Here is a 17,225-nt window from a genome sequence, read left to right on the forward strand (position 1 = left end):
CAGAATAAGCTTCTCGAGGCTCGGCGCACCAGCAAGACCTCTCACGTCCACCAAGGTTTTGTTTTTAGAGAGATCGATCTCGCGGAGTAGCGGGCAGGTGTTCAGCCCATTGAGGGTGCGCACTCCACAGCACTCCGCTTTGATGATCCTAAGAGATGGCGCACCAGCAAGGCCGCTCAGGTCCACCAAGGCACTGCTGGAAGAGATATCGATCTCGCGGAGTAGCCGGCAGGTGTTCAGCCCATCGACGCTGCGCAGACTACTGCAATTGCGCAGAATAAGCTTCTCGAGGCTCGGCGCACCATCAAGTCCGCGAAGGCTCTCTAAGGATCTGTTGCCTGACACGTCAAGGGTGCTGAGGGAGGGGAAGTTGCCGAGGCCGTCTAAGCCTTGTATGTCGCAATCCTTTGCGATTAGAGTTTTGAGGCGCAGTGCGTCTGCGAGAGCCGATACAGTCTGCAGGTGTCGATTGTTGGAGACGTCGAGGTCAGTGAGCATCGGACAGCTCACCAAATCTGTCACTGACCGTATTCCACAACGGGTGGCTTTCAGGTGTCGAAGGTGCTGTGATCCAGCCAGCGCGGAGAGATCTATCAGTTTCTCAAGTCTTGTAACGTTGATCTCGCTGATCGGCATCTGAGCTGCAGCACGTAGCGAAGGATCCAGGTCAGCAAAACATAACATAAAAAAAGACTTCCCCCTGCTGCCAAATGACAGTTTTGTCACGTGTGGGAACCCCGAAAGCGCACAGAGAAAGCTCCCGCAATAACCGTCGCACTCTGATGCGGAGTCTTGCGCGCACGCAGTTGTTGTGTTGTCTTCGATGCGCAGCTCCTCCACTCGGTCCCTTACACGAGCTTTGAGAAGTGCCAGTACGTCTCTGTTGTGGCTGTTGACGGTGACACTCAGCGGCAGCCCGCACCGATCCGCCCACCACAGCGAGTGTTCAAGCCTTTGTGGAGTTACATCGCGTTTCACCGATGCGATCCGGTAGATCAGGTGGTTGCCTCTTACCACTATGCTACCACGATTCACTCCAACGTCACGGTAGTGTATCAGCGTCTCCGTGTCAAGTCTCATCTGCGGACACACGGCACTCAGTGTGTGAAAACTGCGCGTGAAATACTTTAGAGGCATGAAGCTCATTATCTGAGCAATGCCGTCCATTCGCAGGCGCGACAGTGCTTTGCGTGCATCACCCAGCGAATCGGAAGAGAGCGACGCACTGAAGTCCTCAATGTGACCCTTGAGCGACATCTTCGTGAAGAGAGGCTTTGTTTTTCTGGATGTGGAACTGTGCGTGCAGTCGCGTATGTTTGCTTCTTGGTCTTCGAGTTTAACTCGTTTACTGGAAGAAATGTGTAATGCGCTGCTGGTAGATCTGGGAGGAGGAGAAGAGGTCGACGTAGAACAAAGAGAGATGACTTGTCTCTTCTACCTGTCGAGTATCAGAGAGCGAATGAAACAGCTTCCCGATGTGGAAACATTTGCAGCATAGAAATATGGGAAGTTTAAAAGTGGGATTACACATTTTGTTTTACACGTGTTGGCCGAGACCGTCGCCGCTTCCGTTGCCTCGCTTGTTAAGTCTCACCACTGCTACAGTGCAGTAGCGCCTGCTGAGGAATCCCTTCGTTTGTGTTTCAGTTTGAATGCATGGATACGTCCATTGTGTAGCAGCTGTTAAACACTACAGCTGCCAGTGGACATACATCATCACAAAGGAAACTCACATTAAAATCAGCAGAAGATTCTCGCGCACGAAGCATGCAAAGAAATGAGCGTTGCGGGCGGAGCCAAACAACTAGAAGGAAAAGAAAGATGATAAAAAGAGTTCTGCTTCAGGTATTCTCAAAGTAGACCGTAAGCGGAACACCTCAGTCCAGATGGTAACAGGAGAAGTCGGGGCATGCTGTGTTGTGCTGTCGGATGAGTGGTAAAAAAAGAGAAAGCATAATACCGCGAAAGATCGGCAGGTCGTGCAACGCTGCTGATCTACCCTGACACGTCGCACTCTGAAGCTCCATCCCTTCATCAAGATGCAACTCAGCACCGACACCCCAGCACGAAACGCGTCAATTCGAAACGTTAATGATGCTATTCCCCGTTCGCCTGTCTGCAGAGACAACAGCCAATCCGCTCTGTTGTTGAATGCTTCACTGCTGTTGTCGTGCGAGGCGTGACCTTACTATCCTTCGATCTCTGCACAGGAGGTCAAAAAAAGCGGGTGCCAATCGCGTTACAGCCTGCCACATTGAGCACTCTCAGAGTGGCGGAATTCACACGAGTGTTCAGGTCCGTCAACAGTTTATCACGAACACAGCAGCAACATCAGTAACCAGCAGACAACGGGTCCAATCTTTTTACGTTACGCAATCTGCCTTTGCTGGCAGTAAGCTTCTTGAGGCGTGGTGCGCCAGCCAGACCACGGACACATCGATTTCTGCGAGCATTTGGCAGCTCTTCAGCCCTGTAAATGCGCTTCTCTCGCAATTGAATGCTGTGACACGACGCAGGTGCGCAGCTACAAGCATCGCGCGTAGCACAGGAACGAAGGCGAGAAGAGCGTCACCCGTGGCCGCTACCGCAACTCTGATTATGAGAGGTTCCTCTTTCCCAAGCATACCTCAAGATGACGAGGGCCACAGTCACCGCAGAGGATGGGGCGAAACTGTGGACTAGGATGTAGCCACTGACGCACCACGAGCAGGTTAGGAAATAGAACCCGTGTTTTTTTTGAAGAAAAAACATTCATGGAAAAAAAAGCTGTGATCTCTCTCCTGTTCCCAAAACGGAAGGGCCCTTACTCCACGCGCTGCCGTCTCACCACTTCTTCCCAACGGATGACGTTGTCTGGCATAATGAGCCTCTATGTGATGACAACGTCGGTCATTGAGCGCCGCTCATCTTCGGGGTGAGGGGAAGTGTTAGAGGGGTGCGCAACGGACTCCAGAGCGGTGGGTCATGCCGTTCCTTGCGAGTCACTGCGTCACACCGGCAACTTGCGGCAGCAGAGGAAGAAAAGAAAAGAAAGAGAGGGGAGAGGGGAGAGGAAGAAGGGGAGTTTTTGAAAGCAGTGGATCCGTAACACCGCCTCATGTACCGCCGTGGTATCACTGTTGCGCCACTTCGAATTAAACATTTGTGGCAGCTCATCCTAGCAGCGTGCCGTCACGTACCGAAATTGCGCAGGCAAAGAGCCGGTCGTCGCGGATCTATTATGTTTCCTTTTTCGTTTTCGCTTGAGTATGCTTACTATACGGTCTTACGAGCAAGGAGTAGAGCGCATTCCAGGTTACGCAAACGGATTGGCGATCAGCACCATATCTCCTGAGAGTACAAGCGTGGTCGGGCCACCGCGAACGACCGAAGCGCCCAGGGTGCGAATGAGCGTATCCTTATGCCACATCTCAGCGTCGGCCAGAACCAGGTTCACGTTATTATCAAAGCCTTTCAAAACGCCGTGAATTTCATGGCAGTTCTGCGACACGATAACTTTGCGGTCGAGGTACTTCTCTAGAGAAAGAATGCTCTCTTTCTTTCTCAGAATGTGCGCGGCTTCAGCGGACATCGCTCCCGATGCGTCCGAGCAAAGGAAAAGAATAAAATGGTGAGGAGGTCGTTGTGCTGAGCGCGATATTTTTGACGGAAAAACCCCTCAGAGAGATACAGGAGAAGAAGAAACTATCGTAACGGGACAGGCATTGGAAATTGACGGATCATCCAAGATGAAGAGAGCGCACGAAGGCGCCAGTGCGAGCACGTGCAGTGCAATTGTCAGATTCGGCAAACGAAAAAGCGAGCGGGCGGGTAAAAAAAAGGTCACAAAAACGACGTACTTCGTTGTTCACAGCCGCAACAATGCACGCTTCTTTGGTGTACCCGTTTTGGAGGGGTGTTGTTCGTCTCTCTCTACTTCTCTGTTCATCACCGCTGAGCAGATATGTCTACCTCTTGAAGTTTCTTGTTACACACGGCAGGGTTAGTAATCCATTATTACAGTGGTTAGTCGAAAAAAGAAAAAGAAAAACACGAACAAGCCGGGGTAAGTGAAGGCGAAAACCACAGGCACAGCATCGCCTTCACATTAACAATAAAAGACAGCTTACTCATAAGTTAGAGACGAAGAATCGCTCGGTTCTTTTCGTTTTCAAGTCGATTCTACCGTGCTCAAATGTCAGTCTCAGGTCGCACGTCACCCGGCTCCTCGGCACGTGCGCGGCGGCGGCGGGGCTTGTGGCCCTCCTCCGCACCCTCTGCAACCTCCGCAGCGTCAGCGGCAGCGCCACCGCGGCGGTGTGCCTTGAAGCGACGCAGATTCAGCTCGCTCACGTCCTGATTGCCGACGTGCAGCTGGCCGCGGAGGTTGTTGAGGGCGTCCGATTTCACGTTCGCAGCCATCGACCGCATCGTCGCCAGCGTCTCGCGCGGCACCCGGCAGGCCACCTTGAACTCCTGCGGTGTAGCGAAGGACGTGCGGCGCAGCTCGAAGTCGAAGTTCGGCCCAATGTCATACAGCTGAACGTTCTTGATCGCTTTGGGAACCCCGGACGCGGCGGACGGCTTCTGCACCGCGTAGTGCCGCATGCACAGAACAGTGTTGCCCTTCTCGGAAGGCGGCTTGTTCGTGTAGCAGTCGGTGGACGGGGCAACGCACGCATCCTCGCCGTTCTGCGAGCGCAGAGAGAAGAAGAGGACGCGGTCGCAGCCGTCTAGGCTGATCGCCTCGTCGTGGCCACCGCGGAAGAAGTCAATGAGAAGATTCTTCAGGCGCACAAAGGCCGGATCGGAGGCGAACTCACCGCCTTCAAAGACGAAAAATGGCTTGCCGCCCACGGAGCCGGCGTCGATGCCCAACGTCTTCGACATGTCCAGCCGGTCCGCCGCGAGGATGCCAAGCTCGATCATGTCCAGCACGTGGAAATCGAAGTGCCGCCCCAGCGTGAGGTTATTCGGGCGTTTCTTGTTGCTTGCCCCGAAGCAGAAAAGCGAGCAGTCGTTCTTGAAGCCGAGGAATTCGAGATGCTGGCGGCCCTCAAAAGGATAAAACGCGTTCTTCTTGGCGAGTTTCTTGCAGTACGGCTTCGTGATGGCCATGAGGTCGATGATCGCATCGTTCACAGCATCCGTCGAGGACGCCCCTTTCAGAAAGAGCACGCGCTTCGGGTTCTCGACCACCTTCGGCTCGTATTGTTTCACTGCGCGACGCGTGGTGGCGTTCTTCGCCGTTCGCCGCTGAAAGCCTCCGACTGTTGACATGACTAGAAAAAGAAGGTCCTGGAAATAAGTTCTTTTTATTATTATTATTCGAAACGGGAGCATCGCATGGAAGGCAAATAGCAGTCGCGGTGTTTTCGCACACAGAAGAGGAAAGGGGAAAGGCGAGGGAGAAGGAAAGAATGGCTGATGTGACGCAGGTGATAGAGAGAGTACGTCGTTTCGTCAACATCTCAGAGTGGCTTCCTTGCTGAAGCCCAACAACTGTTGCGTTTTCCATGTACGCTACAAGATCGTCATTGCACGTGTTTGCACGCTTCGTGTGGTTCTTTCTGGCATTCGCTCACGCTTTACAGCACGCGGCAACGCTTCACGTGTGCGCTTCTTAGCGAGGTGCAGCTTGCAGCCCATTGATTGCTATTTTCATTAGCGAGTTGATAGGACGTTGCTAGAACTACAGAATAACAAAATAGAGATGTTTATATATATTTTTTGTGGTTCTCACAGGAGCACCCGTGCACAAGGTGCTGCCTTGGTGTGTCCGTCTTGTGCGTACTCTGAGGCGTCGGGTAAGAACGACACACAAAGGCTACGTGAGAGAACAGAAAACCGGCAACTGTAGAAAGAAATATACGCAGGTCACCTTCAATGTAACGAACATGACTGACACGAAGCGCTGGCTCAAGTAAGACGATCTTTAAAAAGAAACGAAAACGCAGGCGAAGAGCACCACACAGGCCACTCACTGAGAACTTCTAGCCGTGAGGACAGAAGAATCGTTGAAGCAAGAGATAGTTTTAGAAAAGGAAAAAAAAAACGTGCGATAGCACGCGTAAGGAACTAAGCGTTTTAACAATAAAAAGGGAGACTGTTTTGTATTAGCGCATAGAAAAGAGTTTTTTTTTGATTTGATCGTCTTCTTTTCCAATCACCTCAAAAAGTCGTACGTACAGACGGTCCGCGACGCAGCGGGGCACAACGGTGGAAAAGGCAAAGACAGAGATAGAGAAGAAAGCCACCGATATCGGTGAGCCGCGGGTTACTGCGGCTTCACCTCCTCGAGCTCCGTCAGCACACCGCCGCAGTCCTTGGGGTGTAGGAAGATGACGGGGTTGCCGTGAGCACCGATCTTCGGCTTTTCGCCAAGGCAGCGAATGTTGCCCTCCTTGCACTTCTTCATCGCGGCAGCGATATCGGGCACCTCGAGGCAAATGTGGTGCATGCCACCGGCCTTGTTCTTCTCCAAGAAGGCCGCAATAGGGCTCTTGTCTCCCAGCGGGTGCAGCAACTCGATCTTTGAGTTCGGCAGCTGCACGAACACCGTAATCACGCCGTGTTCCTCTTGCTTCACCGGCTCGCTCACCTCCGCACCGAAGAGGTTCTTGTAAATCGCACCGGCCTCCACGATGTTGCGGCTGGGCGGGACGGCGATGGCGACGTGGTTTAGCCGACCCAGATTTGCTGGCAGGGCTAAGCGGGCGACGTTGCGAACGAACATTTTTTTTCTTGTTTGATGTTGGTGCTGGTGTTGTTGGGTGTGGGAAGAGCAAGTATCGTATGAAGGTGCAATAAAACACGGGTGGGGCGAAGCGAGCACAAAAACAAAGCTATCGAAGAAAAACAGAGCGGTGGTTATCCCTTTTTGTCAAGGTGGCGTTAATGAGGTAGAAGAGAAAAGCGAAGAGAAGTGCCAAACAGAAGTTGCTTGAAGTAACAGCGAGGCGGGGCTCAGGCCGTCGACAACGGAAGAGGTTAGCGGTTTCCTTACATTATGCATGCGTGAAACGGAAACGGAAACCGCCCAGCCTCGTCAAAAGGACAACCCAGTTAAGCTGTATTATTATTGTTAATGTTATTGCTATTGCTGCGGTCGCCGCTTTACCTGCACGTCGCAGCGTAGAAGTTAAACACGTTTTTTTTTTCTTCTTACGAGCCACCTCTCACAAAAATGTTTCAACTGATCACGGAAGTGTTTGCAGTTTTCAGCGGGAAAAACTCAGTTTTTTTTTTGGAGTCGCAAATACGCCTGGCGACAACTATAACTTGCACACAGAGAAGAAGAAAAAGGGGCGATGGCACACACATTTGTGCTAGATTTACGAAGAGGCGCACGTGAACGAGCGTGAGGTGAGCCCGAGTCGACGATACCGTCATCTCTACCGCCAACACGCTATCTGCTCAAAGTTGTTTAGAGAACTACAAAATGAATAAATAACCGATGTCGAAAGGAAAAGGAAATGCTAGCAAACAATGGCGTTGACACAGCGTCAACAACAACGAGGAGAACGGCATTACTGCATTTGTCAGTTGGTTCGTTCGACATGTAAGTAAAACAAGGAGAGAGAACGAGAAAAGAGAGAAAGAAAAATTACAGGAGAAAACAGAAACCATGCGTTTCCTCTGCAACGTCCCCCGGTGACAACGTACACAGACACACACACACGAACACACCTCGAATTTAATTGTAGAACTCGAGCGGGAGGCAAGAGCACATGAGGTTGCGATCGCCGTAGGTGCTGTCAATCCGACCCACACTGGGCCAGAACTTCTCGCGGTACTGGTGGTGGGTCGGGTAGGCGGCCAGCTGACGCGAGTACGGCCGGTTCCACTCGTCACCCGTCACACACTTCGCTGTGTGGGGGGCGTTTGTCAGCACGTTGTTGTCCTTCGGCTGGTCGCCGCGCTCCACGGCGGCAATCTCGCGGCGGATGGAAATGAGCGCGTCAGCGAGGCGGTCCAGCTCGCGCTTCGACTCGCTCTCTGTCGGCTCGATCATGAGAGTGCCGACGACCGGGAAGGCCAGTGTGGGGGCGTGGAAGCCGTAGTCCATCAGACGCTTTGCGACGTCCTCGGCTTCGATGTGCGCCGTCCTCTTGAAGGGGCGCACGTCGAGGATGAACTCGTGCGCGCAGAAGTCGCTGTGGCCGAGGAAGCAGATGGTGTAGTGCTCCTCCAGACGCTTCTTGAGGTAGTTCGCGTTCAGCACGGCGTACTCGGTGCACGTCTTGAGGCCGCGCGAGCCGAGCATCGTGATGAGGGCGTAGGAGATAGTCGTGATGGACGCGGAGCCGTAGGCCGCCTGCGAGACCTGTCCAAAGGGCTGAGAGCCGCCCACGGAGGCGCCGTACACGGAATTGGGCAGGAAGGGCGCGAGGTGCTGGCGCACCGTGATCGGGCCCACACCCGGACCGCCGCCGCCGTGCGGAATGCTGAAGGTCTTGTGCAGATTCATGTGGCACACGTCGCCGCCGATGAAGCCGGGGCCGGTGTAGCCGACCAGCGCGTTGAGGTTCGCACCGTCGATGTAGCACTGCCCACCGTGCTCGTGCACCATGCTCGTGATCTTGCGTATGTCGCGGTCGTACAAGCCGTAGGTGCTCGGGTAGGTGATCATGAGACACGCCAATTCCTTCTCGTGCTTCTTGCACTTCGCCTCCATGTCCGCCAGGTCTACGCTGCCGTTGTCGAGGCACTTCACCGTCACCACCTTCAGGCCGGCCAGCACCGCAGAGGCCGGGTTAGTGCCGTGCGCGCTCATGGGGATGAGACACACGTTGCGGTGCCCCTCGCCGCGCGACTCGTGGTAGGCGCGGATGACGCGCAGGCCGCAGTACTCGCCCTGTGCGCCGCTGTTCGGCTGGATCGAGCATGCCGCCATGCCGGTGATATCGCACAGCTTCTGCTTCAGGTCGAGAATCATCGCATTGTAGCCGCGCGCCTGGTCGTCCGGTGCGTAGGGGTGGAGGGCGTTGAATTCCGGCCAGCTCAGCGCCCGCATCGCTGCGGCGGGGTTCAGCTTCATGGTGCACGAGCCCAGTGGAATCATGCCGTGTGTCAGGCCGTAGTCCTTCCGCTGCAGCCGCTGGATGTACCGCATCAGCTCAAGCTCACTCTTGTGGCTGTTGAAGACGTTGCCCTGCATGAACTTCGAGGTGCGTTGCAGGGACTCCGGCACCACAACGATGGTGTCCGCAACGCGGGTGAGTGCTTCGATGTTCGGCGTCGTCATCCCCGCGGCCTGCAACAGAGTGCTGATGTGGTCCTCCGTGGTCGCCTCGTCGAAGGAGACGGAGACGTGCTTCGTCTTGGGGTTCACGAAGACGTTGATGCCTTTCTCAATGCAGCGCTGCGCGTAGTCTTCAGCGGTGAAGGCGCCTCCTTCGAACGCAAAAGAAACGGTGTCGAAGTAAGTGTTGTTCAGCGGCGTGAAGCCGAGGGACTCCATGCCCACAGCGAACAACTTCGCCTTGCAGTGGATCTCGTTCGCCAGCTGCTTCAACCCCTCCGGGCCGTGGTAGATACCAAAGAAGGCGTTCATGTTCGCCAGCAACGCCTGCGCGGTGCAGATGTTCGACGTGGCACGCTCACGCTTGATGTGCTGCTCGCGTGTCTGCAGCGCCATGCGGATGGCCGGGTCGCCGGCGCTGTCTTTGCTAATACCCACGATGCGACCAGGCGACAGGCGCTTGAAGTCCTCCGTCATGGCCATGAACGCGGCGTGCGGGCCTCCGTAGCCGAGCGGGGTACCGAAGCGCTGAGCACTGCCCACCACAACGTCCGCGCCCATCTCCCCCGCCGGCTTGACGATGCAGCTCGCCAGCAAGTCGACCGCGGCGCAGCAGACGACGCCGCTCGCCTTGGCACGTGCGAAGAAGTCGGTGTAGTCGTGCAGGCCGCCGTTGGCGCAGGATGTCTGGACAAACACGCCGCTCAGCTGCGGGTCGGCGAGGTCGGCGTTGGCCACGTCACCGACGAGAACCTCGACGCCCTGTGGAAGGGCGCGGGTGCGGATCATCTCAATCGAGGCCGCAAATACGTCCTGTGCGACGAAGAACTTCATGCGCTTGTGGCGGTGGTGGTTCAGAGACAGGTACATGCACTCCGCCGCCGCTGTAGCCTCGTCCAGCAGTGACGCGTTCGAGATGTCCATCTTGGTGATGTCCGCCACCATGGTCTGGAAGTTCAGCAGCGACTCCAGACGTCCCTGCGAGATCTCGGCCTGGTAGGGCGTGTACGGCGTGTACCACATCGGGTTCTCCAGCACGTTGCGCAAGATCACTGGTGGCACAATGCACTCGTAGTAGCCCTGCCCAATCATATTCTTCAAAACCTTGTTTTGACCTCCCACGCTCTTGAGGAAGGAGAGCGTCTCCGTCTCGCTGAGGGACTTGAATGTGTTCAGCGGGGTGCGCAAGATATCACTCGGCAGCGCTGACGTCATCAACTCGGCGAGGCTCTCCTTTCCGACCGTCTTTAGCATCTCAGCAGTCTCCTTGCGGGTGGGGCCGATGTGGCGGTTGAGGAACACATCGGTGGACGTGTACCGCACCAGAAGTGCCGGCGCCGCGGCACGGACAGAGAGGAAGCGGCGGAGCATCGGCGAGTGTAGAGGAATGTGTGAGTTTTTCCTTTTCGGTTTAGTAAAATGTTTGCTTTGGTTGCTTTGTTGGGTTGATTACTTTGGAAAAAAATCGACAGCAGCGAGACGGAGTTCCGCTGCGACGGTGATAAGTAATAAATGATGCGTGAAGCCCCTAAGGCGCGCGCTATCGACACAACCTTTCACTTTATTATCTTGCCAGAGGCGATGAACTAATGCTAAATGAGAAAAGAAAAAGAGAATCGATACGAGTGGCAAAGACAGAAGGAGGCGGGCCTGATTGTTGCGTCCATCAAGTGGTTCGCACCGGAGTGTGGGCGACGGAAGACACAGAAACGTAAGACGAGAAGAAGGCGAAAACAAGTGAGAGAAGAGACGTGCAGCAATCACGATTTTAGCACCGCTACTACTATTAGGGTGGGACACGGTTAAAGACCTTTTCTTTTTGCAGCCATCACCGTCGCGGCCGAATGCATCTGTGCTTCTCACAACACACACGAAATGATGAGAGCGGCACGACTGACTACGAAAAAGATTACGGCCCTTTTTATCCACGCCGCGCAGGACAGGTGGGCATTTCTTTTTATTATTGATGTTGTTTCAAGTACTAGCAGCGTCGCAGTGACTCTGGTGGGAGCGCAAAAAACGGATGACGAAGTGCCTCCGCCGCAGTGGGCCGCGCACCGGGATCGAGGTCGAGTAGCGCTGTCAGCAGGTCGAGCGCATCCGCCGGCGCCAGCGGGAGCAGCGCTCGCAGCCCGCTGCCTCGCTTCTCCTCGAAGCACACCTTTTCCCAGTCCGGCAGCTTGCGGTAGATGTCGCCCGTGGCACCGACGGGTGTGCCCAGCACGTCAAATATCCTAGCGAGCTGGCTGATGTCGCCATCTCCGGTGAAGAACGGCTGGCCGTAGCCGCGCAGCAGCTCTGCAAAGATGCACCCTGCTGCCCACAGATCGACCTCCCCGCCGTAACGGCGCCGGCCAAAGAGCAGCTCGGGCGCGCGGTACCACCGCGAGACGACCTCGTGCGACATGTCGTCGCTGCGTGGACGGCTGAGGCCGAAGTCACCCAGCTTCAGACGGCCGTCGCACGCGATGCAGCAGTTGGCGGGCTTGACGTCGCGGTGCAGCACGCCATCAGAGTGCAGAGTGTGCAGTGCACTCAACAGCATCTGCAGATAAGATTGGGCAAGGGGCAGGGGAAAGGGACGGGTCAGCGTGCACCGGCGCAGCACCGCTGCGAGGTCCCCGCTGCAGCGCTCCATCACGAGGACCATGTGCGAGCCGTACGGCAGCACTTCAATTGTATTCACAAGAAAGGGCGAGGACACCCGTGAGGCCACGAGCAGCTCTCGAGCCACAGGGTGCGGGATGCCCTCCGCGACCCGGGGCACGTGCAGGAGCTTCACAGCAACGGCCTGCCCGGTGCTCTTCACCGTAGCTGCGCGAACACTGCCGAACTGACCTTCCCCAATGAGTGGCCCCAACGCGTATTTCTCCATCGCACAGACGCCCCCTGGCGATGTCAATTGCTCCGTGCGCAAAAACCTGTAGGAGTCAATGTCGCCAACCATACGTGTCTGAGTGTATCTGTGTGTGGTCGCCAGTTCCACACTTACATTTGGTGGAGCAAAAGGAGTGCAAGTGGAGCAGAAAACAGAGAGGAGATCGAACAAAGAAGAGAGGGCGATGTGGACAGGACAAAAAAAAAAACGCCGTCGCCTACGATGGCTTCCCCACTGTGTGGGTACTGGACCCGGATACCACGTTGAGGTGGCCGGCATCATCAGAGCGCTGTTTTCCTGCAATGCTCAGAAAGCCTCGACTGCCCTTTTATACTTCACAGGGACCGTGAACGTTTTCTTGTGGAGATTAAATATATCCGCAGGTGGCATGCATCCCTAGACGTCTTCATAAGAGAGTTTATTGCTAGGTGATGCAAGGAGAGTCATCCATCAGCCGTCATACTCCTTTCATTCGTTCTCATCGGCTTTCGCCATCGCCATCGCCAGTTCAAATTTTGACCGCTTCTTCGCTGGTGCAGGCGTCTCCGTCGCCTTCGCCTGAGCACCCGTTGTTGATCGAGGCAGGGAAGAGGGTGCTGCACTAACACCGCTGGCGGCCGCAACCATCGCAGACTCAGCGACAGGGAAAGATGGCCCTACGGTTGTTTCCGGCGGACCTGAAGAAGAGGCCGCCACCAGGGTAACCGCAGGCGCACGCGCAGGAGGAAGGAAGTCCAGCAACGTTGCAGTGGGCGGGCCGATTGCTGCCTTATCCGCGGACTGCGACAATAACAGGTCTTCCACCTGCACCATGGTTGCCTCCACCTGCGCGACAGGAGTTTCCCCCGCCACTTCCGCGGAAGCAGAGGCGCGCGCTCGCTGCAGCTGTTCGCGCTGTCGCAACAGTTCCCCACGCACGGACGCGACCAACTCTGCCCGGGGACGCTTTTGTGAGGTTTTCAGCTGCTGAGCCACGGCGGCGCGCTGCCGCTGCAGGCGTCCCGGCTCGTCGGCTCGACTGACGTTGGTGCTGAAGACTTTGAGAGCTTCGAACTCTTGATTGTGCTTTTCGTGTGCGGCGTAGCGCTTCCCGTTGATGCGGTCCGCACGACCGCCCACCACGTAGTCCGCCGACGGCCCCTCTGTCTCGTGATCGCTGTCGGAGTGCAGGAGTTCGCTCAGCTCTTCCGCTTCCGTCGCATCCGTAACGCCGGCGCTTGGACCCACCGCAGAGACGCGTTTGCCCTTAGCGGCGACGTTCTTCTTGAAAGACTTGAGAAACTGAGACACGTCCATCAGGACAGCGATGTTTGTGGTTGGCTTACGGTGCTGGTGCGAAACAAATCGCATGCAAAAGAACACGATGTTATGAAGTATTTGCAGTGTGCTGACGGCGAGAAGATGGGGGAGGGGGGGGGGAAGGAGAGGAGAGGAGAAGTTTACGAGCCCTAGCACTTCCATTTAATGGGACACATACGCATCGACAAGTCCGCCAGAAAAAGTGGACCTCAGGACGTGAGCATCGTTGGAAAAGACGGGGATGAGTTCTTTTTTGGGGGCCGTTGAACACAAAGACTAATGCAGAAGAGCGGCTGCGAATCTGCAAAATGAGTGGCTTGCATGCCAGCGTGCGAGGGAGGTAGTCCTCCCACATTCGCTCAAAGGCTCCTTGCACACGAATCTTGCGTGGTTCATCAACAATATAAGCAGCGATAGACACACCAAGGACGGAGAAAGACAAAAACAGAAATAATCAGAGCAGAGAGAACGAAATAAGAAAGAAAAAAGAAAAGGAAACAATGAATCGATGTGGAAGCGACGAAGAAAAGTGCTGCAAGATAATAAAAAGAAAACACCGAAAAAAGACACGCGCTGAGAATCGGTGAAAGAAAGCACACACGAAAAGGAGAGTTCATTTACAACGCCGCAACTCTCGCCGGCATCCTTCCCACATTTGAAGCGGCAGAATCGGCAAAGGCATAGAAACCGTTGAGGAGATGCGAGCGGCCAGTCCGACACACGAACGTAGAGCGCTGAATGGAAGCGCTTTGGAATGTCGATGCACCTCGTCACACACACACACACACACACACACACACAACAAAAGAGCAAGTAATCAAATGAGAACCATGAAAATATATAAAACACAGTTTTTTTCCGTATAGCAACACAAAAAGAAACAAGCACCAAAGCACATTCATGGGCATTCCAGAACAAACGAGAGAATAAAAACTGTCGACCAACGGTTGAGTTCTACAGTTGGACGTGGCTGCAGGTGAGAGTCTCGTTGTCCAGCAACACTACTACAGCTGCTGATGATGCCGTCTTCAGCTGCATCGCAACGCGTCACTCCGTCTTCCCCACGGAAACAGCATCGTGTTGACCAAAGAAGTGAAGCAGCGAGGACTCCTGCGTGGAGTTGTCACGCTCCTTCTCAAACCCGCTGGGAGAGAGCGTCGTGAGCACCACGTGGGTGCAGTGCGCCGCTACCTCAATGGCAGATAGGTCGGGTGAGATGGACTGCATCTCGGAGTAGAATTGAAGCGACGAGCACAAGTCCTCCTTGGCAGAGTCGGTGATCTTCTTAAACGGACCGTTGGCCAGCTTGAAGTACTGCTCCGCAAGTCGCAGGATAAGATCTCGCATGGTGTCCTCCTTCGACAGCATTAACACGCTCACTGTGTAGCACTGCGGTGAGGGAAAGAGCAGCACATTCAGCAGCGGCAGCTCCCCGCTACGCACGATGCTGTCCTTCAGTACGGGGAGAAACGACACGCTACTCCTGTGCTGCTGCTCGCTCCACGAAGAGAGCACGCCCGCCACGGCAGAGGACACGGCGTCAGCCGCGTCGTCATCCCCCGTGTCGGTGCGCTCGACACAGTCCACAAAGCTGCCGTCGATGTCGTCGGAGTTTATCGACGACACACGCAGGGATCGGTGGACAAGCGGCCCGCCGCTGTCGCGCTGTTCGCGACGCTGCGAAGCGTGAGAGCACCGCCCCAACGGGTCACCATCGAGCGAGTTGTGCTCCTGGAACTGCTGCAGTAGGGCCCGGTCGCGCTGCTGACTGCGGCCGGTCTCGCGCGAAGACAGCAGTGCGTGGCACTCCCGGCACACACGCTGCGGGATGAGGGAGGGGTAGGTCGGGATCACAAAAGTCTGGGCGGTGCAGGTGGAGCAAAAGATGCCGCCGCAGCAGCGACAGTGGTGGCGGCGGTGAAACAAATTGAAGGCGGCCCCACACGACTCGCAGTTGGCCACCGCGCTGTCGGCCTTCCACGGGCCAAGAGATACGTTGAGCGACATGAGAGAAAAAAAAAACCCAGCTGCTAAAGGAAAAGAGCGCGCTATTGTGCAAGAGGGTACATTCATGATAAAGTACGTAAGCAAGGAGAAAGAGAACGAATTTGAGGGCCATGATCACCGACAAAGTGATGAGCACCACCATCATCGCCACTCCACCAATGTAAGACCAGTTGAGACAGTCGCCGCGTTGCAGTGATGCGGAGGTATGCGGTTGTACTTGCCTCCCACGATACTCTTCCCCACGACGACAAACGGTTTCCCCACTGCGCATTTTCTTCTCTTTCTGCCATTATGTAGGGAAGAGATAAAGTGGGGCGATGCAATCCGGCGGATGCTACGCCTGCTTTCATTTACAGTTCATAGAGACAGTCGCCAAAACTGGTGCATTGAATTGAATACATCACGAACACAAAGAGGGAAAAAAAGTCGAAAAGGGCGAAACAGGTTCCCTCGGTCTGCCTCTTTCACTCACAGACAGACACACACAGACACACACAGGCACGCCCACACCGTCACATACCTTGCGGATGCATAAGGCCTGTCGCGCAGCCGGCACGTGCGTTGCTGGGCAGAACAGCCGGAAATGTTTCTGCGTCCGCGCCACCAGTGTTGTCCGCTGGTGTCTCACGCGGGTGGCGCGCGCTGCGTGCCTCCGAAGCAACGCGCGTCAGAGACGACGTCAGGCCCCCGGCACTCTTCACAGCGTCTACACCGCTCCCAAGCAGAGCCGCGGCAGACGGCGACGACGACGGCTGCGGCACGTCCATCGCGGGCACCTGCGCCGCCCCCAAAGATAACGAGTCCACCGTGCCGCCTTTTGTTTCCTTGTCCGCCTGTGCGGCGATGTCCAGCGCAAAGGACGGCATCCCTACCGTTGTGAAGTGACGCAGGCGAAACACAAAGGGCTCGTGGAGCGGACGGCTACGAGGCACGTCGAACAGCTGGGCGGAGGCGTGCTCCCCCGCATCGTAGCTGCAAAGCGTGTGGGACACGATATCGGGCAGTGGCAGCTCGCGTAGGAGGGTGCTGAGTTGCGGAAGCGCGGAGGCTGACGGGAGCGGGAAGTGACTCCCCTCTCCTTCTCGGAGTTCGTCACTTTTGGTGTTGCCCAGCCGTGCCTGCTTGCCGTCCCGAGCTGACATCACCGTCTCCAACACACTCGCCAATCGCAGGCGCAGCGCAAAGATAGCCATCAGCTTGTTCAGAGGGCGCGCCAAGTCTTGACGCACCTGCACGTCGCTCAGGTGAGGCGGTGCCTGAAAGACATCATCGGCGGCTTCATCGAGCGAGACGTCGTAGCAGCGCAGCGCCGTGACGCCGGTCCGCTCGACATCGTCCTCCAATTCGTCTTGGTGGTCGCGCGTGGCAGCGGTGGTGCGTGCCGACAGAATGGCGGCCACCTCCGCCTCGGTGGGCACCGTCAGGCCAACGTGGCGACGTGCACCGACACACCGCCGCTGCTCCTCTTGGTTCTGCCGAATGCGGTCTGCGAGCGTCTGCTGCGTCGGAAGCTGTCCTGACGACGCCGGGTCTGGGGAAGGAGATGGAAGGCTCATAGTGGCCAGCTGGGAGTTGAATAATCGAAAATGAAAAACCAACGAAACTCGCTGATGTTTTCTGTGCGTGCTGGAGTAGCGAAAGAGAGAGAGAAAGAAGAAAAGAAACGATGCAGTTTTAATACGCCGGAGCAGGCGCCATACAACGCCTACTCGTAACGAGGACACACAATCATTTGTAATTCAAGATTGTTGCATACCCCCCCCCCTTCCTCCCTCAAAAAACAAAAAAGAATTAGTCTGTGAAGTGTTTGTTTTGGAG

The 17,225-nt window shown here is 55.7% G+C and overlaps 9 protein-coding genes across 11 annotated transcripts in view; all 9 read right to left on the minus strand.

The window, feature by feature from the left end:
- Positions 1–3,002, minus strand: part of ABB37_00786 (hypothetical protein) — a gene marked incomplete at its 3' end in the record, with an annotated part of 3,614 nt that extends 612 nt beyond the window's left edge. Inside the window, exon 1 of the mRNA XM_015797121.1 lies at positions 1–3,002. This exon is cut by the window's left edge and continues 612 nt beyond it. Within this exon, the coding sequence (XP_015665129.1) occupies positions 1–1,080 (1,080 nt within the window). The 5' untranslated portion in view covers positions 1,081–3,002.
- A 293-nt stretch (positions 3,003–3,295) lies between these two features.
- On the minus strand, positions 3,296–3,628 carry ABB37_00787 (putative Lsm7p protein; the record flags this gene model as incomplete). The annotated part of the gene is made up of 1 exon (XM_015797122.1): positions 3,296–3,628. Exon 1 carries the CDS (start codon positions 3,569–3,571, stop codon positions 3,296–3,298), a length of 276 nt encoding a protein of 91 aa, XP_015665130.1. The 5' UTR covers positions 3,572–3,628.
- Positions 3,629–4,170: 542 nt separating this feature from the next.
- Positions 4,171–5,291, minus strand: ABB37_00788 (brix domain containing-like protein; the record flags this gene model as incomplete). The annotated part of the gene is made up of 1 exon (XM_015797123.1): positions 4,171–5,291. The coding sequence occupies exon 1, from the start codon at positions 5,257–5,259 to the stop codon at positions 4,171–4,173; it is 1,089 nt and encodes a 362-aa protein (XP_015665131.1). The 5' UTR covers positions 5,260–5,291.
- Positions 5,292–6,256: 965 nt separating this feature from the next.
- Positions 6,257–6,856, minus strand: ABB37_00789 (methylmalonyl-coa epimerase-like protein; the record flags this gene model as incomplete). 2 transcript variants are annotated; one of them, XM_015797125.1, is made up of 1 exon in its annotated part: positions 6,257–6,856. In XM_015797125.1, the coding sequence occupies exon 1, from the start codon at positions 6,713–6,715 to the stop codon at positions 6,257–6,259; it is 459 nt and encodes a 152-aa protein (XP_015665133.1). In that variant the 5' UTR covers positions 6,716–6,856. The 2 variants fall into 2 exon arrangements, with proteins under 2 accessions (XP_015665133.1, XP_015665132.1); XM_015797124.1 differs by having other exon boundaries at positions 6,257–6,825.
- Positions 6,857–7,675: 819 nt separating this feature from the next.
- On the minus strand, positions 7,676–10,874 carry ABB37_00790 (putative mitochondrial glycine dehydrogenase; the record flags this gene model as incomplete). Its single annotated transcript, XM_015797126.1, has 1 exon — positions 7,676–10,874. Exon 1 carries the CDS (start codon positions 10,592–10,594, stop codon positions 7,676–7,678), a length of 2,919 nt encoding a protein of 972 aa, XP_015665134.1. The 5' UTR covers positions 10,595–10,874.
- A 330-nt stretch (positions 10,875–11,204) lies between these two features.
- ABB37_00791 (putative mitochondrial protein kinase) lies at positions 11,205–12,211 on the minus strand (the record flags this gene model as incomplete). Its single annotated transcript, XM_015797127.1, has 1 exon — positions 11,205–12,211. The coding sequence occupies exon 1, from the start codon at positions 12,168–12,170 to the stop codon at positions 11,205–11,207; it is 966 nt and encodes a 321-aa protein (XP_015665135.1). The 5' UTR covers positions 12,171–12,211.
- Positions 12,212–12,569: 358 nt separating this feature from the next.
- Positions 12,570–13,489, minus strand: ABB37_00792 (hypothetical protein; the record flags this gene model as incomplete). Its single annotated transcript, XM_015797128.1, has 1 exon — positions 12,570–13,489. The coding sequence occupies exon 1, from the start codon at positions 13,449–13,451 to the stop codon at positions 12,570–12,572; it is 882 nt and encodes a 293-aa protein (XP_015665136.1). The 5' UTR covers positions 13,452–13,489.
- Positions 13,490–14,447: 958 nt separating this feature from the next.
- Positions 14,448–15,449, minus strand: ABB37_00793 (unspecified product; the record flags this gene model as incomplete). Of its 2 annotated transcripts, none has more annotated exons than XM_015797130.1 (1): positions 14,448–15,449. In XM_015797130.1, exon 1 carries the CDS (start codon positions 15,405–15,407, stop codon positions 14,448–14,450), a length of 960 nt encoding a protein of 319 aa, XP_015665138.1. In that variant the 5' UTR covers positions 15,408–15,449. The 2 variants fall into 2 exon arrangements, with proteins under 2 accessions (XP_015665138.1, XP_015665137.1); XM_015797129.1 differs by having other exon boundaries at positions 14,448–15,428.
- Positions 15,450–15,919: 470 nt separating this feature from the next.
- ABB37_00794 (hypothetical protein) lies at positions 15,920–17,034 on the minus strand (the record flags this gene model as incomplete). Its single annotated transcript, XM_015797131.1, has 1 exon — positions 15,920–17,034. The coding sequence occupies exon 1, from the start codon at positions 16,961–16,963 to the stop codon at positions 15,920–15,922; it is 1,044 nt and encodes a 347-aa protein (XP_015665139.1). The 5' UTR covers positions 16,964–17,034.
- Positions 17,035–17,225: the final 191 nt, after the last annotated feature.

Source organism: Leptomonas pyrrhocoris (genome assembly GCF_001293395.1).
Source record: "Leptomonas pyrrhocoris isolate H10 chromosome Unknown, whole genome shotgun sequence".
Lineage (NCBI taxonomy): Eukaryota > Euglenozoa > Kinetoplastea > Trypanosomatida > Trypanosomatidae > Leptomonas > Leptomonas pyrrhocoris.